Source organism: Mastigoproctus giganteus, chromosome 14 (assembly GCF_048544385.1).
Source record: "Mastigoproctus giganteus isolate SK-2022 chromosome 14, ASM4854438v1, whole genome shotgun sequence".
NCBI lineage: Eukaryota > Metazoa > Arthropoda > Arachnida > Uropygi > Thelyphonidae > Mastigoproctus > Mastigoproctus giganteus.
Window position 1 is genome coordinate 119,890,611 of NC_143588.1, and position 27,403 is coordinate 119,918,013.

General features: G+C 35.5%; 2 protein-coding genes across 4 annotated transcripts in view; one reads left to right on the forward strand and one right to left on the reverse strand.

Annotated features, from left to right (window-relative positions):
- The window catches only part of fzy (cell division cycle 20 protein fzy), a 102,190-nt gene that overhangs the window by 74,732 nt on the left and 55 nt on the right, over positions 1-27,403 (reverse strand). The window contains exon 1 of one of the 3 annotated variants that reach the window (XM_090388966.1): positions 27,278-27,396. The exons of 1 other annotated variant lie outside the window; for it this stretch is intronic. The gene's annotated coding sequence lies outside the window, so the exon portion shown is untranslated. Of the gene's footprint in view, positions 1-5,992; positions 6,078-27,277; positions 27,397-27,403 lie in introns of those variants that run through there. One more of the 3 variants, XM_090388968.1, reaches the window with a different exon arrangement.
- LOC150075685 (uncharacterized) lies at positions 6,378-20,790 on the forward strand. Its single transcript, XM_090388310.1, has 2 exons — positions 6,378-6,832; positions 20,197-20,790. The coding sequence occupies exons 1-2, from the start codon at positions 6,497-6,499 to the stop codon at positions 20,758-20,760; spliced, it is 900 nt and encodes a 299-aa protein (XP_090244436.1). The 5' UTR covers positions 6,378-6,496; the 3' UTR covers positions 20,761-20,790.

A 27,403-nucleotide genomic window follows, 5' to 3' on the forward strand; every position in this document is an offset into this window, starting at 1 on the left:
TCACATCATTCCACTTAAGAAAAACTTAGAAAATGAAGCACATTTCTGCAAAGTCTCTGCCATGGATGTTAATAGATGATCAATGTAAATATCATCAGTAGGTTACACCTGATTTATTTGAACATTTGACTAATGAAGGCACATTTTTGAAATGCACACAACTGTCCAACTTCAAACTCACAAAATCAACTTTTCTTCTTCCTCATTTATTCATTCCAACTTCCGTTTTCTGAAACAGCCTTCCTTCATAAGTATTTCCTGAAAATTACAATCTACAGAAGTAGCAGAGGTTCACATCTGATGAGTATGGGCTTGGCATACCCAGGGTCCTGAGCTGGATATCATCATTCTTCTCTTTCTTGATGATTCCTTTCTACTTTGGACTCTCTCTCTCTCTCTCTCTCTCTCTCTCTCTCTCTCTCTCTCTCTCTCTCTCTCTCTCTCTCTCTCTCTCTCTCTCTCTCTCTCTCTCAGGGTAACTCGGGAATTTTTTTTTGCTGGTGCAGCATAAGCTTCAGGCTTCCTTGCACCATATGGCTAATAATAATAATAGTGGCATATGAAGCAAAAAAGCAAGCTTATACAGCATCAGCCAAAAAAATAAATAAATAAAAATAAATAATAAAAAAAATTCCCATTTTGCCTATCCATTCTCTCCAAAGGTTTGTCTACTTCTTCCTGGAATTTTTTTTTATGCTATCAACTTCCGCAACAACAGATGGAAGTTTGTTCCAGCAATCAACCACTCACTAGGTAAATGCAAATTTCTGTACATCAATTCTGCAGCTGTTTTTCCTCAATTTGAATTTATGCTCCCTCAAGTGTGTAATCTGAGCAAAATTCCCATCAGCATTGAGCTTGCTCAAGCCATTCAAAGCCTCAAACACCTCAATCAGATCACCTCAAAGGTGCAGCAATTTGCAGAATTGAAGCCTTTCTTGATAAGAGCACCCCTTTGTTCCCCTCACCAATCTTCTTGCCCTTCTCTGCACTCATTCTAGCAGAGTTACATCCTTCCTAAAATGACAATTCCAAGCCTGTATGCAATACTCAAGGAATAGCTGGTCCATTGCCTTATACAAAGGGAAAATCATCTCCCTCCTAGCAAAATTCCTGCATATTATTGGCAAAATGCCATGAACTGTCCTGGCAGACTGTCTGCACTGCTCAGAGAACCTCATATATGACTACACAATTATCCCCAGGTCATTTTCATTCTCCAGTACTTGAGTGTAGTACTACACAGTTGGTTTGTTACTCTAGGGTTGCTGCTATCTATATGCAGTACATGCATTTGTCAATGTAAAACATCAGTTGCCACTTCTCAGCCCATCAGCTTAACTTTTCTAGATCCTGTTGCAGTAACAGTGTCATTAACAACTCTGCCAACCTTTGTATCATCTGCAAACATGGACATTAATCTTGATAACCCTTCATAAATATCACTGATAAATGCCACTGCATACATTCCCTACTATCCGGGCCTAACTGAGCAAATCGCTCGAGTATTACACGATTATCAGACATGCTGTGTGTGCAACAGTCAGGGCGAAGGTTGCACACAGTTGTGTCGAAGGTTAAGGATCCCATACCCAGAAAAGGTACAAGTGGGGTCATATATGAGATAAAATGCCCAGATTGTGGGGGGCGTTATGTTGGGAAAACAAAATGCCGTTTCCAAGACTGTATGGGGGGGGGGAATTAATGTGATAAAGATAGCAGATTATGGGAAATCTGCTGTGGCTGAACATCTTTGGGAGAAGAATCACCAAATCCTTCTGGACAAAGCTGTTATTGTACGCATTACATTTGCATAGATTTTGGAACCATAAATGGCTCGAGAGTTTGCGGAATTGCTCTTCTGAGCATAACACTATTAATGGAGATAGGGAAATCTGCATTCATCTCCTCTTTGAGACTGTGATTCTTAGATGGGATGAACGGTTCCGCCTGGCACGCACCAAAACCATTTACTAATGCTAATTTTCAATTCCAATGCACATATGGAGGATACTGTCCATGCTCTTGTGGTAACACGTGATCCTGCAGACATTTAAGGATGTACTATAGCACATTAAGTATTACCGTTGATAAAGGAGGTGGATACCTTTGAAAGGCTACAGTTGTGTTTTTATTGCTTTTATTCAGTGTTTTATTTCATTGTACATTTTATATGCTTTATTTTATGTTTTTATTGTATAAACAGTATTTTATTTTATTACCAGTTTGATTTTAATCTGGTTTTTCACTATACCATTTTTATTTTAATAAAGTATCAGTTTTACAATTTCTGCAGTATTATTGCAGTTATTATGAATTTGAACATTCCCAACCCCAGAGGCTTGTTTGAAGAATTAGAAAACAAGAATGGTCCCAACACCAAAGCCTGGGGAATTCCACTAATAACACTGATTATCATTGACAGTCATAATCCAATGATTATGACCCTCTGTATTCTTCCACTCAACAATCCCTTTATCCATAGCAGCAACTTGCACTTAATCCCACACAGCTCCAATTTGTACAGCAATCTTCCATGTGGACAGAATCAAAAGATTTGGTGAAATCCAAGTATATGATATCAAAATTATTTTTTTTGCATCCAGTTCCTTTGTGACCACATCGTAGTACCCTAGAGCAGAAGTTAAGTTAACAAGTCCGTAATTACTCATGTCACCCTTTGATCCCTCTTTGTAAATTAGAGATACACTTGCAAATCTCCAGTCAGTGGTCACCTCCCCTGAGTACAAGGATGCTCTCAATTATGGCTAGGGGTTTGCTTACTTGCTTTGCTGCCTCCTTTAATATAACTGGATAGATCCCACTATCCCAAGTGCCTTTCTTATGTTTAATTTCAACACTTTCTCTTCCACTTGCCTCTCAGTTATTACAAATCATTTAGCAGCCTATTAGGGTTTGATAAACATCTAGCCTCCAGTTTCCTCCTGTGTGAATGTAGATGCCAAATATTCATTCAGTCTGTCAACATCAAGTGGACCAATCTGATTCATCCCCTTTCTTTTAGAGTTTACATAAGTAAAGAAGTCTTTCCTGTTTTTCTTTGCATGCACCCTTTATCAAAGATTTCTCATAATCTGCCTTCACTTACCTAACATCTTTTGTGACTTGAATACAGACTAGCTTATGTCTACCACAGGTTTCCATGTGGCCTGATAATTTATATGCATAGAATGCATTTTTCTTCACTCTCACAAGTTTCATTAGTTTCTGACATATCCCTTAGGCCTAACCTTGAACAGTATTTCTTAGTTGGTATGAAAAGCCTAGTAGCTTCCATGATTAATGCCTTGAGTGCTTCCCATTTCGAATTTGTTGGTAACATCATCAGCTAGTTCCATTGTACAGAATTTAAAAACTGTCTGAGACTACTGTAATCACCATTGTGAAAGCAAAACTCTTCCTTTTATCCCTGATGGTAGTTACATCTTTATGTAAATTCCACTGCCTCCTACTGGTTCCTTTATCTGCAGATTCTTATGAATAATCACTGCTTATAAACAGGTCAAGGGTATTACTCGCTCTGTATGCTTCTGTAAAAAACAGTCATCCAGAGTAAATACCCTTGATCTGTTTGTACAGTTGTTTATTCTACTCAGTCATTAGGCCTATAACACACATTCCTACTCTCATTTTTGCCTTTCTAGTGCTTATGTTACACCAAACTGACTCAACATTGCACTGGCCACTCATATCAACTGGATGCACTGCCTTAAATTGTGTTTCTTAACTAACAGCATAACCACTTCTTCCTTCCTATCCTGTCTGTCCTTTCTGTACGCATTGTACCCCCCATATTCCAATTCATTTTTAATCTGTGTGACACTACCACATCTTTGGTATCCCCAACAATGTTCACATTTGATGCATTGATGACCAGCACTTCAAATTCAAATTTATTTACTCCACCTGGTTTGATGTACATGCACCTGTTCATACTCTTAGTTACCCTAACAGAGCCCATGTATTTACTTGTTCCATGATGACTCCCATCAGTAATTGAAATCTCAGCCACCTTACTTTCCAGGCTGTTGCTCGTTCCAATAGAAGCAGTCCACAAATCACTTTCATCTATGGCTATTGTTGATCTCTTAGTCTGTGTATCCCTGCTTACTTCCTTTGCTGCCTCCTAGCAGTTTTCCAAACCACCTAACACTGCTCCGATAGCATCAGCAAATATTCTTGCATCCTTTCTATTTAAGGATATCCCCATCCCTGTAGAAGCAGTCTCTCCTGTTAACAAGCACAGACTAAGCTGAGAAAAATTCTACCCCATGAGCTTTGCACAATCTGTCCAGGGCTGGACTGACTGACTGACAAGGCTCTTGTCATACACTCTCTCCTATCCTGTCTGGACAGAAGTAGACACTTAACCTTTTGTGCCCTTAAAAGATATCTGCTCTACAACATCATCAACATTTGCCTCTTGACAGGCATACCCTGGTCCTATTCCACCTATCATTTTGCATAATATAATTCCTCTTTCCCATAACAAATATCTTCTTTCATCATCTCAACCTTAGTACTGTAGTTTCTAATACCTCCAGTGATTGTGGTTCTCATAAAAAAAAAACTTTTTTTTTTTTTTCAATGTTAATTCCTACCCCATTCCTATCCAATACATTTATTTTGTGATTTATGACTTCCTAATTTACTGGTAAACATATTTATGTGTGGAAACTACATGTGCAAAATCAAGTTTTCATGCATCTGCTCTGCAGCAAATGTCAATGAATATGAAACTCCATAATGATTTTGGAGCTCTTTGTGTGAAGCATTATTTTATAAACATTTTGAATACTAAGATTAAATTCCATTAGATATTATACATTTCTTTTGATGTCAAAACACTGTATTGCTATTGATATTCCATCCTATAGGTTGACATCTCTACTAATCTATTATTTGTCAATTTTTTAAATATAAAAACTAAAAATATAATTTAACAAGGCAAAATAAATTCAAGCAAGGGTTCATGGTGTAGACAAACTACTGACATCAAAAATTGAATTCTATGTGGTGCTCGTCAAGCCCACCCTTGCAATCATATCTTCATTATGTATATTATTATTATTATAATTAGCCATATGGTGCAAGGAAGCCCAAGGCTTATGCTGCACCAGCTGAAAAAAAAATTTCTGAATTACCCTGAGAGAGAGAGATAGAACAAAAGTCAGAAGTAGAAGGGAATCACCAAGAAACTCACATCTGGTGAGTATCAAGCTGGATACTCACCAGATGTGACATAACTCCACCCTGGAGTTAAGAAATAATGTAATGAAGTTATTTTATATTATAAGTAAGAAAAATGTGGGTGGACTATCTGTATTAGCATGAAACAAATGGCTTGCAGACAAAGATTTCTAGGACCCTGAAAGTCCACCATTTTCTAAATGAGAAAGTTTTATCATTTTATAAATTTGTTAGGTTAATTTTTTGCTATATATATATTTTTTTTTTTTTATTTTTTTTTTCAAGGTTTATTTATTGTTTTTTTTCCTCCAGTTTTAATAAATTTTGCAACTGTTGCTGCTTAGGTAGAACTGCATTAATGTTGTTTAATCAATCTTTATTATTCTCACATGGCCAGAATAATAAAGTTAACTGTTTCCATGAAATTTCAATTTCTATTGGCTGATGAACATAATGTTCATGCCTAAATCAGTAAGAGGTAACCCTGTTTTTTTTTTTTTTTTATTTAATTATTAACTTATTTCATCTCTAAACTGTTTGGATATGAAAGATGCTTTGAGAAAAGTTGGGAAATCAAATTTAAAAGTTAAGGTAAATGTTGGGGTCTTGTTTGATATTATTATTAGCCATATGGTGCAGGGAAGCCTGAGGCTTATGCAGCACCAGCCCAAAAAAAAAAATTTGAGTTACCCTGAGAGAGAGAGAGAGAAGGGAATCACCAAGAAAGAGAAAAATGATGATATTCAGCTCAGGATCCTGGGTGTGCCAAGCCCATACTCACCACATGTGAGCCCCTGGGTTAAATTTAGTAACAGTTCCAGTTATGTAAGTGAATCACAGTTCCCGACTTTTATACAAAAGGCATATGGGAAAAAATACTACATCGCCGTACTATAAAATATTCATTTTAACTGCAAGATATGAAGGAGTACTATTTCCCCTTGTTTATGCGCCAAATTCCTCATGCAATTGACGCGAAACCGGAAGTTGTGAACCCTAATCCGGGGTATAAACAGAAAATATACTTTATTTACTTTAATTCGTTAGAGAATGTTCCGAATGATATGTTGCTCACATCGAGATTGTCCGAACACGGTGGTACGTGGCGCTGAAAACACGAACAAACGGCGAAAGCGAACGAATTCGTTCAATAGTGAGCGGTACATCGAAGTAAATACGTCAGCAATTTGAAGGTTCGGCGCCTTTGTTATCGGTATATGTTCGCCAGGGTAAAGTTTGAATACGCTGTGCATTCGTACTTGTAACCTATAGTTACATTTAATAAATGGAGTGGTCTAACGATTTGTCACTTCAGCTCATTGCCGCTTATAAAGATCGACCCGTACTGTGGGATGTTAGCCACAAATTTTATAAGCTAACAAATAGGAAAAATGAGGCTTGGATGGAAGTGGCGAAAATATTTAACTGCGACGTTGTAGAAGTAAAAAAGAAAATGAATTCACTTCTTTCGTCCTTCAGGCGGGAGCGTCATAGAGAAGGAGTACCAAAAAAATCAAGAGCAAGGGTCCATGGAGTCCATCATTCAAATTGGTTTGCATTCAACAGTTTAAAATTTTTAATAGACAAGTTTAAACAAAGAAAAACGGAAAACACTGACGAGGTCAAGTACATTTGTTTACTGTATCTTACTGAGTAAATAATAATAATAAACGGTACAGTAAGGTCATATACAAAGCTTTACTTAGCAGCATAATTCATAAATGAATTCTACACTTTGTTTGTGTTGCCATAGTAATATAACTGAAGCTGCTTGACCACCTTTCAATGCCACATGAGGAATAGCATCTCCCAGGGGTGTATTCAGGGGTGGGCCTATGCCCCCTTAACCAAAAATGTGAAATTAAAGAAAAAGAGCGTAAACCCTCCCCCCAAAAGTCTGGTCGCCATCTGCCCCCCCCCCATAAGATGACAAACGGATACGCCACTGGCATCTCCATACAGGTTACGGTAAATAAACGCAAACTGTTATAATTTATGGCGTTTGTTTACTGTAAAATAATAGTTAATAGTTAATTGTTATTCATGAAACTTAAGATTAATCATATAAACACGGAGGGAAACACGTGACATGCCCACGTTTGCCACCCCACCCCCAAAAGTGTTTGTTTACAAGAGGATGTTTATTATTTTTTCTACCAAATAAAATCTCCTGGGGTGGAAAACAGGTTGAACAAACTGAGCAGTTTCGAGTAGACGAAAAAGTCTACTCGAAACTGCTCACCCGTATTATTTTAGCCATATGGTGCAAGGAAGCCTGAGGCTTATTCTGCACCAGCCAAAAAAATTCGAGTTACCTTGATAGAGAAGAATGATGATATCCAGCTAAGGACAATGAGTGTGCCAAGCCCATACTCACCAGATGCGAGGCCCTGGGATAATTCATATGGTGTATATTATCTCCAATAAAAAGAGTACAGTAATTGATTTCCCCCCCCCCATACATGTCAACTTGTTCAGCTTTGGGCTGCGACAACAGACCTTAAAAAAGCTCCCTGGAATTATGTTTCATAATAGAGTAGATTTCCGAAATGATGTTCAACTAATTCCAGAAAGCTTAATTGATATAACTTAGAATAAGAAACAAAAAAAAAAAAAAAAAATAGAATAAAAAAAAACAATGTAGTAAATACTACATATAAGCTATTTCTAATTGTAATATACAATACAGTAATTGAACTGTATTTAGAATTATAGCTATATTTGCATCTGACCTAGGCAATAGGATATATATTGAATTGTCTGAAAGTCAAGTTTTTGTTTTTATTCTTGGCTGTTTCTATGCATAATACATAAATAATTAGAAATAAAAAGTAAATTTTAAATTTCTTTGAAGTAACAGAGAGAAAACTTGGTTAAGCAACAAAAAAGAATTTCTACCCATCATAACACTGTGCTGTTCTGCGTTTAGTACAGTTTGAAGATGCTCTTGACAGGACATGTTTGAGAAAAAAAATTCGGTACCATCAATTTTCAAAAGATCATCAAAAAAGTATGCTATATATTTTTTTGAAATCTTATTCACTGATAATTTTTAATGATGGTGGATCACAGAAAAAAAAAAAGGGTTCTGTCATGACACTACCACCTTGTGAGCAGTGAACTCCCTGTTCCAGCTTACACTCATTCCCAGTTTTTCTCCCAAAAGAAAAGCCTTCTGAAGAAGAATATTAATAAAACTTAAATGAAACTAGTGAATTTACAGTAAAACAAAGAAAAAATTTTCCTTGTTTTACTGTAAAAAATTTTCCTAGTTTCACAAAGGAAACTTTCAAAGCTCTGACTGTGCTCTTAATTTCACTTCCTATTGTTTATTTCTATTGATGGATGGAATAAATGACAGATGGCATAATCATTTATGGTTATATAAATATTGGTTTGAAAAGCAAATGATGATTCCCTACCAGCAGAAAAAGATTTTTGGTATTAATACTTTAGTAAAGCTTTAGTTAGTTACTTTTTAATTGTTTGTATCAATTCACAAGAAAAAAGCTAATTTAATTAGTACTGAAACCATTAATAGAGAGTTATTTATAACTGGAAGTAGTCACTCTCACTTCTGATGGATTTTTTTACAAATATATATAATGTTGTGCTTTGATACTGATATTAAAATTGTATTTATCTTTCCTCTTAATTAAAGATGAAAAAATTGCATTTTTTTTAATCCATGCCACTTATTAAAACTAATAGGAAATATATTAGGAGATACAAAACTATTATGGCAGTATATCTAAAGTTGCATGAAGTATGAGAGAAGGTTCACATCTGGCAAACAAATTAAGCAGGGTTGATTTATACTTTCATAAACAGGAAAATTGATGTCTTTCTGTGCATGCTTCTGAGTGAACATTTAGCTGATACTATAGATTTATGTAACCAGCCTAATGATGGACAAAAAGGCATTTAGCTAATTCAATTCAGTTGTCATTAGACATTAAAGAAAAACAAGTTAGTTTGAAATAATTTATCATTCACTATCACTAATCTCCATGTATTTCTCAGTTAGGGACCTCAAAGCAGGCTTTTGCTCATTGTGCCCACAGCAATCAAGTCAAGTATTCCCAAGGGATGGTCCAACCTTTGTATTTTGTGGGGAGGATAACAACTGAATATCTGCACAAACTTCAAAAAAATATATTAAAAGTAGGAATAGTTCATGATTTACTATTACCTTACCCTCCTCTAAAATAGCACTGACATATTCCATTTGTTGATTGCACATTTCATTTTAATATTGTTTTCAGATTTGAATCAAGAAAACATGATCACTTTTTCAGCCTGCACATTTTATTATTCACAAAATACAGGAAAAACCAATGTTTTGTATTTCATGTATTGTAATTAATGCATGAAGAAATACTAAAAACAAAATGCTAATAAAATTACACATTAAATTATAAAGAAATACAATGCACAGGCAGTAAATAAAGTATAGTGAGACTAAAGAAATATAAAGTACTATAAAAAAGATTCACACGTTTTTTTTAGATTCCAATTAAAAAAATATATAAAACTTTAGACAGTCACGTCAACCTGGTATGGTAATTCTTTGGACTCATTCAAAAATCCTAGAATAAAAAATAATTATTCTCTTTCCACCAGTTTAGTGGATTGTCATTTTGACAGAGGCTTATATTTAAAAAATAGTTCTACTTCAACAAAGCTGGATGTTTGTTTGTTTTGTTTGTTATTTGGTTTTTAGGAGCATTAGCAACTAAGGCCATTTTGCTCCGGGGATATGCGGTGGTCATTTCCTGACCTTTCCGCATCCTCCGTATTTTATGGTCACGGACTCGAACCCCGGTCTAATCAAGAAGCGTGTGCTACGCACTGCCACTCCTGTCCACCTGGCTACGGAGCCGACAAGCTGGATGTAAACTATAGTTTTACATCCAGCTTTGTTGAAATTTTGACCGACAAAGATTCCTGCCATGCCATAACCACATCCACCCAATTTAGTGCCCTGTGAACTCTTAGCAAAATTAAAATAGGATGGTGGGTACAATGGAACAAGTGTATAACTTGCAAAAGGAGATCATGCTGAATTATATTAACAGTGTAAATATTTACCACCAAATAAAATTCAATTTTTGCAATGTTATACTGAACTTTTAGATTAAACCTTATATGCAATAAATGCTTTTTTCCAATAGTGAAGACACTATTAATCATAGATAACGTTTTTTTATCATAACTATGCATTCTATGCAGAATATCTTGGATACACTAAGCATACTGTTGAATATGTGGCAAGTTTTGTAGCAGGTATGCAAAGAGAAATATGCAATTTGTGACAAGTCTGATTGCAGTTTCCAACCTCCCACCCCAGAAAGCACTTAAGATGTGCCTTGAAATGATCCCTCAGGTCTGTTTTCATTGTCCACTACCCTAAGTGCAGTGCCACACAGTTGGTACATTAATCTGGGATTATTGCTCCCCATATCAACTACCTTCACATATTAAATTTCAATTGTCATTTCTTAGCTCATCTGCCTAATTTTTCTAGCTCTTGTTGCAGTATATCCCTGATTACTGTGATTAGCAACACTGACCTCTCTATCACCTGCAAGCTTAGACCAGTGTTTTGCAAATGGTGTTCCACAGAATCCTGGGTTCTGTAAAGTGAAAGTGTGGGTTCCACGAGAAAAAAAATATAAATTTTATTGCGTTTTTTTAAATCACATTTATATTAAATGTGATTTTTTTTAAATAAGTAATAAAGTTGATTTCATAATAATAATCATTTTATTAAGAGGGCTTATTTTCTGGTTCTGTGTATTATGTAAGAATACTATTGAGATTCTATAATTTTTTTTAATGTTATGAAGGGTTCCATGGTCAGATTAAATTGGGAAACACTTGCTTAGACATTAAGCCTCATATTCGTTCTTCACCAATATCATTGGTGAAGGAATATGAGGCTTTCAGTGGGCCCAGCACTGAACCATGCAGGACTCTGCTAATAACATTAGTCCAAAAAGAGCAGTGCCCATTGTGACAGCCACTGTCTTCTCCCATTGCTCATTCTCCACTAATGTGGGAGAATGAGCAATGGGCACTGTCATTCTCCCACTAAACCATCCCTTTATCCATAGCAGTAGCCTTCATTTAATGCAACACTGCTCCACTTTGTACAGTAGTCTTCTGTGGTATGGTATCAAAAGCTTTCCTGAAATCCAAGTATATAATGTCAAAATTATTTTGCATCCAGTTCCTTTGTGTCATAGTATCCAATCAGACTAGTCAGAAAAGATCACTTCTTAACAAATCTTAATTTCTGGAACAGAAGTTAAACTAGCAGGTCTGTAATTACCAATGCCACCATTTATGAACTTGGGATACTTTTGCATACTCCTATTCACAGTGACCTCTCCTGAATCCAACTCTCATAATTACAGCTAAAGGCTTGCTTACCTCCTTTAATTGGATAGTATTATCAATCCCCAGGTAGCTTTTCTTATCAACAGTTTATCATCCAATTTCCTCTGTTATCACAATATCATTCATCTCCCTGACAGAATTTTATAAATTTCTGGCATCCCCTTCCCTAAAGATTTCCTCGTGTGAATGTAGATGCAAAATACCTATTCGGTTTGTTAGCAACCTGAGCACTGTCATCAAGAGTTAAACCATTGATATCAACCAAGCCAATGTGATTGATCCCCCTTTCTTCTAGTGTTTACATAAGTAAAGTCTTTGCTGTTTTTCTTTGCCAAAGATTTCTCATAATTTGTCTTAGTAACTTGATTGTAGACTAGTTTATATCTATTGTATGTTTCGGTTTCACATGGTAATTTTATGCATTCCATGCATTTTTCATCTCTGGCACAACTCATCAGTTTATCTGACATCCATTTAGGCCTTGAAAAATATCTCATTATTGGTATAAAAAGCCTAGTAGCATCTACAATTACTTCTCTAAATGCTTCCCACTTAGAATTTGCTATTCGTAACATCATCAGTTGGTCTCACTGTATAGAATTTAAAAACTTTGGATACCACTGTGGTCTGAGATATGGATAAATAAATTAGTTGTTAAAGGTGATTTATTTATCACGATATAATTTATTTTGATAGGTGTAGAGTTTGGTAAAGCTCAAAGCAGAAGTATATAGAAATTATTCGCTGCACGATTCCTTTCGCTTCAAATGTGGTACTTGTGCATATGCCTGCTCTGATATTCCCTGAAAGAGAATTAGAAATTTAGAATCTCATCTTTTCAATCTTCTCAGCATTAAAATCTTTCTACCACATTTTATCAAATTCATCTGTTGCCTCTATCATTCTCCCAACTCCACTAATCACTTGGAACTCTTTGAAACTTGTCTGTCTCCAGTCTAACGTTCCTAACAATGAGGTAATTTTCCTTGGCAATTTTTAATGTTCACAACTCCAGTTGGCTTCCATTTTCTAGTAACACGAACCCAGCTGGTTGAGATGCTGAGGCTTTTGCAATTACTAATGGCCTTCCATAGATTGTTCATTTAACTATCAGAATACCAGACAATTCTAAACACACAAACAACACGCTTGATCTTTTTTTTTGCAAACAATGCTTCTAAGTACACAGCAAAGGTGAGTGGTCCTCTAGGTACCTCAGATCACAACTTTGTGGTCTCTTCTCCAATGGATGCTTTTTCTCATGGCCATTCTCAATTTCTTGTTATTTGGCATTACAAGAATACAGAATGGGATGATCTGCGAGATTTCTTTTTTCCTTTGACGTGGTCAAATTACTGTTTCAAATTTTCTGATGCCAAAGTTTGCACAGATCATATGAGTTAAACTATTCTTGTTCTTGTAGGGATGAAATCCTTTATTCCCCAAGCCACCTTAAAATCTCATCCTTTATCTAAACCTGGCTTTCCAATAAACGTGATAAGGCTGTTCAAGATAAGAATGTTGCACATCAAAATTGGCTTTCATCCAAATCTCCAGGTTCGTTTTTTGCCTACACCAAAGGCCGCAAAAATTGTAAAGCACTTATTAATCAGTCCAAATTAGATTTCAAACAGGCCGAGAGTAGAAAACTTGCTTCTTGCCCAAATGGTAGTTGAGCATTCTGGTCTCTTGCCAAAGCTATTGGCTGTAACCTTTTTCCAATCTCCGTTCCCACCTATGTCAAAACCAGATGGTTCCATTACCATTTCAACCAAAGATAAAGCTTACCTGCTATCATTTCCAGTAGGATTTTAATTTCAATTCTTATAGAACTCAGCCTTGTCTTATATCCTGCAAAAGGGATGCTTCTGCTTCTATGCTGATCCTCACTAAGATTTCTAGAGAAGGTCACATATCTCTATTAGGGATATGTGATCTGTACCAAGGGATATTGTTCACACAACTGGGGCGATGCCCCCAAAACCTCTCTCAAGCTTCTAGATTTCATTCAAAAGAGGGCAGTTAGGTTAAATAATGACTAATCCCTAACAAAGTCTCCCCAATAGGGCTCACAATACCGGTCAAAAAAATCTTAATACTGGTATTTCGGTATTTTTAATTTATGAAACCAGGAATACCAGTATTCCAAAAAAAAAAAACATTGTTTGCAATAAATTTTGATGACAATTAGGTGCAATAAAGTAAAGAAAAAAACAAGTAATTACTTGAATTCATGTTTTAAATCAAACTTTTATTACAATAATAAATATTCTAGCAAAAATTATTAAACATACAGTTATTCTAAAAACAAAAAATAAGCATCCACACTACCTGTCCGAATCAGGTGAGCTCTTAAGAAACTCAATAGCGTTATCGTTTAAACTGGATCTAATTTTGGTACATATTTAATTAGTGGCAGAAAATGTCCTTTTTGGATTCTGTGCTGGTTGGTGCTGTATACTGAGATAGTCGTAGACAAGTTGCAGTTTAACCCCCCTTATTCCCTCATCTTCAAAAAATCTTATTTCTTTTATCAAAAATAAAAAATATTTCCTTTTTGACTTTTTATGGCACTGTATCCGTATTAACGAAAGAAAAGGACTGATGGTTAAGCTTGGTGAGAAAACCAAATCTAAGTTGGTGGGGTATTTATTTATTTATTAGTTTTTATTTCCCTGTACCTTAGTATTGCCATCAGTAGCCATTGTTATGATTTTCGTACAGCAGCAGCTCCCCTCAAACACTAAGCCCCACAAGCTACCTGACTGAGTTAAAAAATGAGAATTTACAGATGAGGGATATTCCCCCCCCCCCACACATGAGCATATATATTATATGTGAGGTGTCAGTTTCTCAAGAGCAATGACACAAACATAAAACAAAAGTCATTTATCATACAAATCTACTTACAATACATAACTGGTGTTCATTTACATCTAATCTATTCATTTAATCTGTTAATACATGCTAACATTTCCATAAAATTTTTCTCAATTAACCTCAACTCTCTACAGCTTCACACACTAAACTAATTCAATCTTAATCACTTCCTCATATTTCTCTTGATCTTCTTCATCTTTTCGCACATTTATATGGGGTTGGCATTTCCGTCCTTAATTCTTTTCCTCCATTCCTTCCTATCCTGGGCTTCCCCTCTCCTCCATCTTCTCTCTTTTAAATCCTCTGCCACCTTGTCCTTCCATCTCAGCTTAGGTCTCCCCCTCTTCCTCTTCCCTGTCACCTCCAACTTTTCACACCTCCTCCCCACATACTCCTCACTTCTTCATTCCACATGTCCAAGGCACCTCAACCTAGATTCCTGCATTTTTTTTTACTCAAGAGGTCCCACCTTACCCGTACCTCTGATGTAGTCATTTCTTATCCTGTCCTTCCTCGTCACACCACACATCCATCTTAGCATCCTCATCTCCTCTACTTCCATCTTCTTCTCCTGGGCCCTTGTAATCGTCCATGTCTCAGCACCGTACATCAATGCAGGTCTAACCACAGTTTTATACACTCTTCCCTTCATTCTACAATTTACTTTCTTATCACACAGCACCCCACTCATCTTTCTCCAGTTCAACCATCCACATTGCACTCTATGCTGTATTTCTGCACTCAATCCTCCATCCCTCTCAACGTTCGATCCCAGATACTTAAATTTCGAAACTGATGGTAGCTTTTCCTCCTGCAGTTTTATAGAACTCTTATCTTTTCCATTCAATACCATATATTCTGTATTTGTTCTACTTATCCTCATGCCTCTCTCTAAAATTTCTCTTAATCACCAATATCAATTCTCTTCACAACAGCAATCCATAAGTCGCTAACTTAATGCTAACAATTCCATGTAATCTCTCTTAATTTAGAAATATCAATTTTCTTTTCAACTTCAACCGATAAACTAACTCAATACTAAACATTTCCTTATTTCTTGTGTTTCTTCAACTTCAACCTTACTCTAAAATAATCTCCCACTTTATCTAAGTACCATTTCCAAAACAACACAGTTCAGAGGACTTATCTTCCTTCACTGTCACGGTGAGATTCCTTTGTGCAGGTTCCTTCCGTGGAGTGCAGTTATGTCTGTCTGTCTCTCTTCTTAGTTGAACTCTGCATCTCTGTTGTATAGCTCTTCCAGTACTGTCTTATTTCAGGATTGTGAGAACAGTTCTCTGTTAATACTGAAGGAAATTACCACAACAGTAGTAGAAGTCAGGGCACTATCTAACTGGCTTGTTATTCAACTTCCAGATTAACTTCTAGCACAGGAACATGCCCGGCAGAAACCTTCACTATATAGCTCGACACTCCCAGAACTACCGCTGGAAGTCGGCAACCCCTCCAAACAACGAGTACCTTATTTCCTTCTCATTTATTTATTTATTGAATTGATTGCAAGTTACAATCATCCCTTGTACTACTTCTTTATACACAAGCTTATGTGCAAACCCCAGAAGGGTTTGCACACAATTACCTATCTCCCCCTATCTAATTTAAACATAACCCAATCACAGTGTTATTCTTTAAATTCACTCTTCTTCCTTTGGTGGGAAAAACAGAATATTTTTCCCACACAACGAAATGCTTTCACCTTTTACCTCTAGATCACCTGTTCACAATACCTTTGAACTGCTCCATACCGACACCCTTTCCCAAAATGGACTAAATCTCGCATCCTCAAGTAGAGGTGTAACAGAGGGATTAAACTATTGTTCAGAAGCTTTTAATTTTAACCCTTCCGCACCTGCCATACCATTGTTCACCATATTCCTTAATTGCACTACCAGGCCTACTGCCACTAATGGAAATGTTTCCGTAATAATGTTTTAATTATTCCTTAAGTGCTTTACTTTCACACACTATACTTACTAAGAGAAATATATTTGTAAGATTTTGTCTTACAGTTTCATGATGTTTTCAGGTTTCCGTGTTGCATTTGTACTGTGTATAACAATCCCTCATTTGCAAATTCAACAGTATTAATGATTTATTGTTGTCGATTTTATAACCTTTATGTGAATAAATCATGGATAATTATTTTTTAAATTAGTACTGAAAAACCGGGATTTGAATAGTGGAGAAAAATGACAGGGGTTATTGTAAGCCATACTCCCCACACTGTTTCAAAGATATTCTGTTACTGCTGCATGCCTTTTCTATAGATACTTCCATGGGCACTGTTCTTCTCAAATGGCCTGTTCTCCCGCACTCACTCTCTTCCAAATTTGTTCGAACAGATGCCACAGTCTATCTTTTTACTGTCCAACTTCAAACTCACAGGACAAACTTTTTTTCTTCGTCATTTATTCATTCAACTTCTGTTTTCTGGAACAACCTCCCTTCATACGTATTTCCTGAAAATTACAATCTACAAAAATTCAAATCTAATGTCAACAAGTATCTTCTTTCATTTCTCAACCTTTTACCTCAACCTTCAACCCATGCACTTGCTTGGGGTTCTCATTAAAAAAAAAAAAAGTTTTTTTTTGGTAATGGAAAAACTATAAATGATTGGATATTTTATTTTACATTTTTGCAGATGGGGCAAAAGTTGCAAACTGGCATCATTTAGCCCAGTGGTTCTCAATGGGGGCCATGCCATATTTCTGAGGGGCCACAGGTAAAATTCGCAAAATTGGAGGCCATGGAAACTTAAGTGGGCTACAAAAAGTTAACTCCTAAGATAAAATTATTACTAATATAAAAAAGAAATTAGTGAGATCCTTGTGGATCTCACTAAACTAAGAGACAATAATATTATTGAAATATTTTTTTGTTAGCAGCATAATTGTATATTGTAAATAAACAAAATATATAAGTAAAAATTCTATTATAAATAAAGATTGTAGTTAATAAACCCCTTTTTATTATTGATATTCCTTATAGACAAATAATACATGTTATAAATAAAAAGTGCAGTTGATAAAGTACATATTTATTATAATTAAATAATGTGGGGTAGGGGGGAGGCCATAGAGGTGAATGAAACTCAGAAGTGGGCCACAAGCAATAAAAGGTTGAGAACCACTGATTTAGCCAGATGGTGTCCAACCTTATTTAAGCTAGGGGTCAAATCAGATAAAACACTGTAGGTACAGGCTGCAAGACTCATTCCTCACCACTAATTATTCATTTTTCGAAATAGAATTTAATTTTTGGTATCTAATTGTTATTTTTAACATTTAATAATTAATACAAAAATCCACCACTGTATATAATAATTTGCTTATATCCCTCTATCCAGAACATTCTTTGAACTTACATAACTCAAAGACTAAAGTTTTTGACCAGATTCCTTTTGCAATATGTTTTATTTAGCAGTAGAAAAATGAATAATTTGCAGTAAAATTTTCCAAGCGAGAATTAATTTCTGTTAGAGTTTAACAGTTCAGTAACAGAACCATTGCTTAATATGGCAAATATTTCGGCAAACTGTAACAAAACTTGTGCAACAGTTTGTTGAGCAAGTTTCATTACAGTTCTGCTGAAATATTCACTACAGGTACACTAAAATAATTGTAATTTTTTTTAAAGGACAATATAGTCATACCTGTAAAAAAATTATTAAATTGCATATTTAGTAATTTTGTAAATATATTTTATTATCCAAGTATATCCCACTGACACCTTAGCAAGCAGCCAAGGGAGAAATTTTTGTAATTACTTTGATATTAATCTTTACTTCTTTGAAATAATTTTGACGAAATGTTTGTCATGGGTACACTAGTTATTAGATATTACTAATAACATTCCTAGTGTACAATTATAATACTTTTGCTAAATTCTGAGAAAGATTATATACAAAATAAGAATGCAATACAGGCAGTTCTCACTTTACAATTTTTTTTCTCTCTCAAGTATCAAATATCAACAAAATCGAAAATATGAACATTAATTGCAAAAAATGAATGTTAAACATTCATAAATACCACATTCCAAACCACGTGTGTAGCTATACGATACAGTGTACCCTGCTTTACGATATAAATCAGTTCCAGAGACACCATCGTATCGTTAAATTACCGTAATGTGAACCCAATTTTTTTTTGGTAATTCGTTTCAAGATCTCGGAAGTTGGAATTTCCGCTGTATAACTAAGCTAATTTATATGTATAACTAAACTATTTATCTCTCTAAAATGTCATTCTGAAGGTCACGAGCGTGACCTTAAGGCCATATAAAAGGTCGTGAGCGTGGTTTATAAATTGTATTAGTTACCAATTCAAATCAAATGCACTACACTTTCATAGTTATCATATGTTCCATTATAAGAATCAATTTTAAACGCCCTTGTGATATTTTTCTAAAGCACATTTCTGGAGGTCACGACCATAAAACAAAAACAATTTGCACTTTCCGGTTTATTGGGCTTTTCTGTTACTGCAAGCAATTATAAACGGGTAGTAAACTCGATCTTCTTGCATTTGCGAAAATACCGATAGCTGGAATTGTGTGGTTTTTTACGTTATTATGGTGAAATGTGTTTCCCCTTCATTGCAATCTTCAATCATACAAAAAACATAAATGAATTTTCAGATTCTTCTCTTCATTCCTTTTTTTTTTAAGCTTCGTAAACTTGTTACTCCACACGAATCATGTTAGTTGCAATTTGTGTATGCCGTTTAAAAAATGCTTATGCGTGCAATCGTGAAATTAAAAGAGATTATCTTGGAAACAAACACCTCTTGAAACATTTCTGAAGACGACTCCTTGTGCAACAAACCAATGAGTGCCGCGCCAATAATGAGTGTTCAACGAGTGTGCATTTAGTCGATGATGAAGAATAAAACATTTTTAACATTTGTAAGTCGTAAATAATTTCTCTATTATTATAATTTTCTTGATTTTACAGGCTACGTTTTCATTTCTTTCGATAAATCAATGATTGTTTAAACAAACTAATTAACTAGCTAATTTCATTGTTAATAACGTAACCCCTATTTTCAACCTTATGTCTATGGGAAACGAATTCCCGCTTTACGAGTTTTTGCTTTACAAGTGCGCGCTAGGAACAAATTAACTCGTTTATTATTTTTTGGATTTTAGGAGCATTAGCAACTAAGATCATATTGCTCCGGGGATATGCGGTGGTCATTCCCTGACCTTTCTGCATCCTCCATATTTGGTGGTCACGGGCTCGAACCCCGGTTTAATCAAGAAGCATGTGCTATGCACTGATGCTCCTGCCCACTTGGCCACGGAGGTGCCACACACACAAATTAACTCGTAAAGTCGAGAACTACCTGTATAGAAAAATCTAATATTCTTAAAGATGTGCATTTTAAAAAGTCAGTGCAAAAACTCTGTAACATGCTAGTTTAAACTCTGTGGATTCAATCCTTGAAGGCTGCATACATGGCTGTGGGCTGCATGTAGTCTGCAGAGTGGACACTCCTGATTTAGCTTTTTTTTCTAATACTAACTCAACTCATATGAAGATAGTTATAGATGGCAGCAACAACAGTTTTTACCATTAAGTTTTAAAATTGCTATAAAACAGATTGTAATTCTACTTTTTTTTTTTTTAAGGCAGAAATGTAATTTAACATCAATTAAAAATCTTAACTTTTTTTTTAGGATGATGACAGTGAGGAAATTAGATCAGATGAAGAGAGTGAGGTACCATCCACTGGTGTCTCGGATGACGAAAATCCTGCAGAAGTGCTAGTGGAAAAACATTCTGCAGAAAAGGAATTTTTACCACCCAAGAAAAAACCTATACTTAAAAGAAAGAGAAACCAGAGAGATTCTAGTTTACTGAACACTCACATTTTGGAAACAATTACTTCTGGAAATCTAGTGAGAGATAACTGTGCTGTATATTGCGAACATATTGGAAATAAATTGAGAAGCTTCGATAATCATACTCGATCTATTGTTGAACATCTCATAAACAACATTCTGTTTGAAGCAGAAATGGGAAAGTTTAGTGATCCAAACACACATTTTCAATCACTGCAATCAGCTTATTATGGGTATAATATGTCATCAAACTTTTCATCTCCATCACCTCAAATTAAATATGCTCTGCAACACTCGCCAAGTTCTCATTCATCATCGACTTCACAAATACCAGATAGTGAAAAAGTGCCTGCATACATGTTATTAAATCATGAAGAATCACCTAATCCAATAACTTGAGCTAATAAACAGCATTTTCCATCAAAAAAACCAAACAACTTCTATACTATTTGATAAGTTTTCTCACTTTAAATTACATTTATAATGATACTGTATAATAACTACTTAATTCAAAAACTGAATGGTGATAAGAAAAAAATTAAAAAAGTGAAAAGTATGTTATTTACTGTCATTTATTTTATTAAAAATGAACATTTCATACATATCAACATAAGTGCTTTGTTTATAAGCTTGGCAGACTCCTGGATCTATAATTTCAGTTCAGTGTTAGGATTCAAGGTGAGCAGACACACTTAGTCAGGACTCCTCAGTTAAGTGGTTTACTTTTTGGATAGTGCTTTTAAATATTTGATTTATTTAGATATTGTTGGATTATTTTGTTATAGGTTTTCCTGTAACAGTTTGATTTTAATAATATTACAGATATAATTTTTTAAAGTTAACTTTCATTGATATTTATTTAATTTTATAATGGTAGTTACAAGATCTGCCTTAAACACGTCACAGGGTATCGTGACTCACACGGAAATAGCCAATGGCGATTTACGGGTTAGTAATGATTTAATCCGTTGTGGAACCTGTGGAATGTTTTCCAAGGTCGACCTGGTGACTAATCCTACCTCACCTGGGGATTATTTTCTTTGTGATCGATGTAAGGAGTGCACCGATCTTAAATTACAATTTGGTGCACTGATGGATTTGAGTCCCCGAAAAAACAGGTGCTTGCCCTCAAGAATAATGCATCTGGGAGCTCGTCAGGGACTCAAGACTCCAGCAATCTACCAAGTGATGCACACCTGATTCAAGCCTCAAAAGAGAAAAACCAAGTGCAAACTACTCTGGTTAAAAAGGACATTGTTTTATTAGGAGACTCCATTGTTAGGGAAAGGGGAAATATTTTTTGTAATAAGGATAGGTGGAGTAGAACCAGGGTATGTCTGCCGGGAACTATTGATGATGTCACCAACAGATTGTCAGATTTTAAAGGGGGTAAAGAGAATATTATTATTCATGTGGGGACTAATGATATTAAATGTACACGATCTGACGATTTGTTGGAAAAATACAGGACCATGCTGAGGAAATGTCGCGAGCTAGGCCATAATGTCTGTGTCTACAATTCTGCCCAGACACGATAGGAGGGATTATATTTTAAGAGCCTTGTGGATTAACTCAAGACTTGAAGGAATCTGCAAAGCTTTAGGGGGGAAATTTTTATCAGCATGGCCCACACTTGTAGGTAGAAGGAATTTGTTTTGTACAGACGGGATACACTTAAACAAAGGTGGTGCAAATGTTTTTGCCAGTATTATTGAGGATACCTTAAAGGTTCAGGGAAACTGCTAGTTAGTGTGGCGGGATGTGGGTAATACTGACACGCGTTTATCTGATAATATTGGTCAAAGTAACTCTTGCACATACCTTAAGAGTTCTTATCAGTTACCCCAACTGAACGTATTATCTAGATGTTCTGGGGGCAGAAATGTTTCACGTGAGCGGGTAGCTAATATCAGGGAAGAGAGTCTAAAAAACTTCAAGGGTTGTGTTAGGGTTGTTAAATATACAAGAACAGTAAATCTTAATTGTTTATACAGTAACGTTAGAAGAGTCGTCAATAAAATGAGCGAATTCGAACTGCTGGTTAAAACAAGTAACGCGAACATAATAGAGCTTACAGAGACGTGGTGCCACCGGGAAATTGAGGATGAGTTTAAGTACGGCTTGTATAATGTATTTAGGAAGGATAGGGTAGGGTAGATAGAAGGGGTGGTGGGGTAATGCTTCTTATCAGAAGCAGCCTGAGTGCGACGATAGCTTTCCCGGATTCAGACATTTCACATGCTAGTATAGAGTCTGTATGGTGTGAGATTGTTGGAATCAAAGGTATAATGCGAGTAGGAGTAATCTACAGACCAGGTGATTGCGAAGTTTATGACAAAAGCCTCTACATGCAAATGGAATGGGCAAGTAAGCGTCAATGCCTTATTATGGGTGATTTCAATTTGCCTCTAATTGATTGGAGTAAATGGGAAGGAAACTCGACATGGGGAACAAAATTTTTAAATCAACTAGATGATTGTTATTTGTATCAGCATGTCAGGGAAAGTACTAGAGAAAAGAAAATCCTAGACCTCATCATCACACATGAATCAGATGACATAACAGGGCTGACAGTAGAGGAACCAGTAGCAGGAAGTGATCACGGAGTTCTACGGTGGATGATGACGAGAGGTAGCAGAAGTGAAAGGCAAACGAATGGGTTTTAATTTCAGAAAAGGAAATTACGATGCCTTAAGGTACTACATTGCCTCTATTAACTGGGTGGATATTGTGCAGAAAATGAATACATTTGAACTGTGGTACGCTTTTAAAACATTAATCACAGATGCCTAATGCGTATATACCATTAAAAAAATACTCCATGAGGGTTCCAAGTTGGATGAATAGTGAAGTTGCCACATTACTTTGGCAGAAAAAAGGTGGCATGGAAAGGTTACAGAGCAATAAAAAGTACTGAAGCCTATAACAGCTACAAGGTGATGTGTAATAGAGCCACAGAAAAGGTTCGACAGGCAAAGGCAGTTTATGAGAAATCAATAGCAAACAGAGCAAAGAGGGGGGATAAAGAATTCTTCACATATATAAATGCCAAGAGCAGGACAAACCAGATCAGACCTTTGCGTAAGGGAAAGGGGATAGTATTAAATAGACCAGCTGCCGTTGAAGATGAACTCAACATTTATTTTGCATCGATATTTACAAATGAAAAGCCTTTTGTGGCAATGGGAAATTGTGGGAGCGAAGTTAAAAAATATGTAATTAATGATATTGAAATTTCACAAGATTATTTAATGAAAAAACTTTCGAGCCTACAGACCAGTAAGGCTCCTGGAGTTGATGGAATATACCCTATAATCTTAAGGGAGGCGGCAAGCGTGTGCATTGAACCATTGAGGCTAATTTTGCGAGCATCACTAGACTCTGGGGAGATTCCCTTGGATTGGAAAAGTGCAAATGTATCTCCCATACGTAAGGGTGGCTCTAAAAGTGAAGTTGGAAATTATAGACCTGTCAGTCTGACTTCAGTAGTAGGGAAAATCATGGAGGCAATGATCAGGCGTGAAATTCAGGATCATTTGGATCGAATTGAAATTCTCAAGGATACTCAGCATGGTTTTGTAAAGGGAAAATCATGTTTAACAAATCTGGTTAGCTATTTCGAAAGGGTCACTCACGAGCTGGATTTAGGAAATAATTTTGATACTGTTTATTTAGATTTCAGCAAAGCTTTTGACTTAGTCCCACATGAGCGGTTGCTTTATAAGCTGGAGAAGGTTGGAATCACTGGGAAAATCCTTAGATGGATAGAAGGATGGCTTCAGGGCAGAAGGCAGAGGATTGTGATAAATGGCTATTCCTCAGATTGGGTTGATGTAAGAAGTGGGGTTCCCCAAGGATCAGTATTAGGACCACTGTTGTTTTTAATTTTCATAAACGACATTGATGAAGGGACAGAGGGCGTGATGTCTAAATTTGCAGATGATGTTAAAATTGGTAGAGTAGTTAATGATCACTGTCAAGCTGAGCTTCTTCAGAGAGACCTAGATAGACTTCAGGAATGGTCAAAAAAATGGCAGCTATGCTTTAATCCAACAAAGTGTAAGGTATTACACCTGGGAAACAGTAATCCCAAAATAACTTATTCACTTGGTGGAGTTCAACTAAACCCAGTACTGGAGGAAAGGGACTTGGGTGTTACGATACAGTCAGACATTAAATTCTCTGAGCATTGTAAACAGGTTGCAAGGAAGGCCCATGGTGTCCTATCGATGATCTATCGAACTTTTGCAAGTAGAGATAGGGACGTGATAATCCCATTATATAAGGCTTATGTTAGACGACACTTGGAATACTGTGTTCAAGTATGGAGGCCGCACCTAAAGAAAGACATCGAGCTTCTTGAAAGGGTGCAAAGACGAGTAACTCGCCTGGTGAGATCGGCAAAAGGGCGTCCTTATGAAGAGAGACTTTGAATATGTGCGTTACAGAGTTTGGAAACTGGACACCTTAGAGGAGATTTGATTGAGGTGTTTAAGGCTCTGAGAGGCATCAGTAAAATGAATGAGGACAAAATTTTCAAGATTATAAATGATGCTAAAACTAGGGGACATAAATTCAAGTTACGGGGGAGAAATGTTTAGATTGGACTGCAGGAAGTTTTATTTTAGCCAGCGAATTATAAATTACTGGAATAAGTTGCCTTCATGGGTGGTAGAGGCCGACAGTTTGGGGAAATTCAAAGGTCATCTGGATAGTACTTTCAGGTAAGGGAAGCGCATAGGATGATAGGTTTAATTTTTCTTTTTTTTATTAATTATTATTATTTATTATTTTTTTATTAATTATTGTGTTGTTCGGAATTTTTTTTTTTTTTTTTTTTTTGGCTGGTGCAGCATAAGCCATAGGCTTTCTTGCACCATGCGGCCCTTACTAATACTATAGTATGAATCTTCAGTTGCCAAAACATGGAGTATAATAACCAATTTTTGCTTCACATGTATTGCTTTCCAATTATATATATAAAAAGGTAATTATCAGTGTATTTTGTAGGGGAGTTCAGCTATCAGGTGTAATAACCATGGATGAATTGAGAGAATCTATATGCTAAAAAATAAATTTCCTGAAATAAAATGCAATTAATATAAGCATAATTATTGTAAATACCTAAGGCTGTGGGTCCTAGGACTTTAACTAGTTTGTCTGGGGGTCGGAAGCGAAAATCGTAGGAGCCACCGCAATAAGCCAGGTCTCTGTTTCTGTTATGATGTAGACGTAAAAAGTATACGTATAACATTGCTTTCCAATTATATATATAAAAAGGTAATTATCAGTATATTTTGTAGGAGAGTTGAGCTATCAGGTGTAATAACCATGGAAGAATTGAGAAAACCTATATGCTAAAAAAATTACCTGAAATAAAATGCAATTAATATAAGCATAATTATTTTAAGTACCTAAGGCTTGGGTCCTAGGACTTTAACTAGTTTGTCTGGGGGTCAGAAGCGAAAATCGTAGGAGCCACCGCAATAAGCCAGGTCTCTGTTTCTGTTATGATGTACACATAAAAAGTATACATATAACATCATATCCGACCCGACAAAGAACAGAAGGAAGAATAAAAGGATAAATAAACTTAAAAAAAATAAAAATAGTAAATAAGTTCATGCCGATAAAATCCTGTGGAAAAAGAAGAATGAAATATAAAATCAAAGAAATCTAAGGGATGGAGCAAAACAAGACAGTAAGTTTTCTTGTTTTGCCCCATCCCTTAGATTTCTTTGATTTCATATTTCATTCTTTTTCCACAGAATTTTATCAACACAAACTTATTTATTATTTTTTAAAGTTTATTTATTCTTTTATTCTTCCTTCTAGTCTTTGTCAGGTCGGCTATGATGTATACGTATACTTTTTACATATACATCATAACAGAAACAGAGACCTGGCTTATTGCGGTGGCTCCTACGATTTTCGCTGCTGACCCCCAGACAAAGTAGTTAAAGTCCTAGGACCCACAGCTTTAGATCCTTACAGTAATAATGCTTATATTAATTGCATTTTATTTCAGGTAATTGTTTTTTAGCATACAGGTTCTCTCAATTTTTCCATGGTTATTACACCTGATAGCTCGACTACCCTACAAAATACTGTGATAATTACCTTTTTGGCTATTTTTCATTATGGTTGCTGATTTTTTCTGTGTTTACTGTAGTACCCTGGATCCATTCCCAGTCTTATATATATATATTTTTTTTATTTTTATATATTTTAATTTCTCATTCCTATTTACTAAGACTTTCAGTAATTTCATTGCATCTTTATCATTTTTATATATATATTTTATAAAGAGAATATAAATAATCTGAGCTGTGATTCGAATGATACCAATAGGAGCTTAAGCTTGTTAATAAAGGAGATACTCTGACTACATGTTTGATGTTTATTGTAGAAGTAGGAAACAAATGCTGATAAAACAACTAAAATGTTAATAAGAATATTTATGACAAAAAATGTGCTTTAGCCAAGGCTTAATACAACGGCACTCACCTCAATGATCTATTATAGTTACATGAATTGTGAAAAAGAGGTAGGAAGTTTCTAATTAAAAACTAAAAGCAGAAGTTAAGAATGGTAAACTAGAAAATGTAAATTAAAGAATTTAGCCCAGCGGAGGGAGAGGTGTACCACGTCATCCTCCTATATTTTAAATTACGGTAAGAATATTTATTAAAACAAACTACATAATTATCCGAATCTGATATGCCAGGGCTTATATAACTGCTCCACTTCGGGCATGATTATTAGACACACGCATGCAAGGTATTTAAATTGTTGAGAAAGAATGTGTCCAATTCTAAATGGTTACAGAGCTACAGATATTTGAATTTTAAAATATGGCAGTGGAGTTCTTAAAATAATGAATTGTTAACTCATGAAAACTCTTAAATTTACTTACTAATCGTAGTGATAATAAAACAATTATGGAATCCTCAATATATATGTATATACAAACACTACTGAATATCAGCAAAACTAATACAATCTTATTCTATATTTAATCACAAAAGGGCATAACAAACCA

Coding starts and splice junctions, on each gene's coding strand:
- LOC150075685 (XM_090388310.1), top strand. CDS start 6,497: ATGGAGTGGTCTAACGATTTGTCACTTCAGCTCATTGCCGCTTATAAA. Junction 6,833..20,196: donor AAACGGAAAACACTGACGAG/GTCAAGTACATT, acceptor CTTTTTTTTTAG/GATGATGACAGTGAGGAAAT.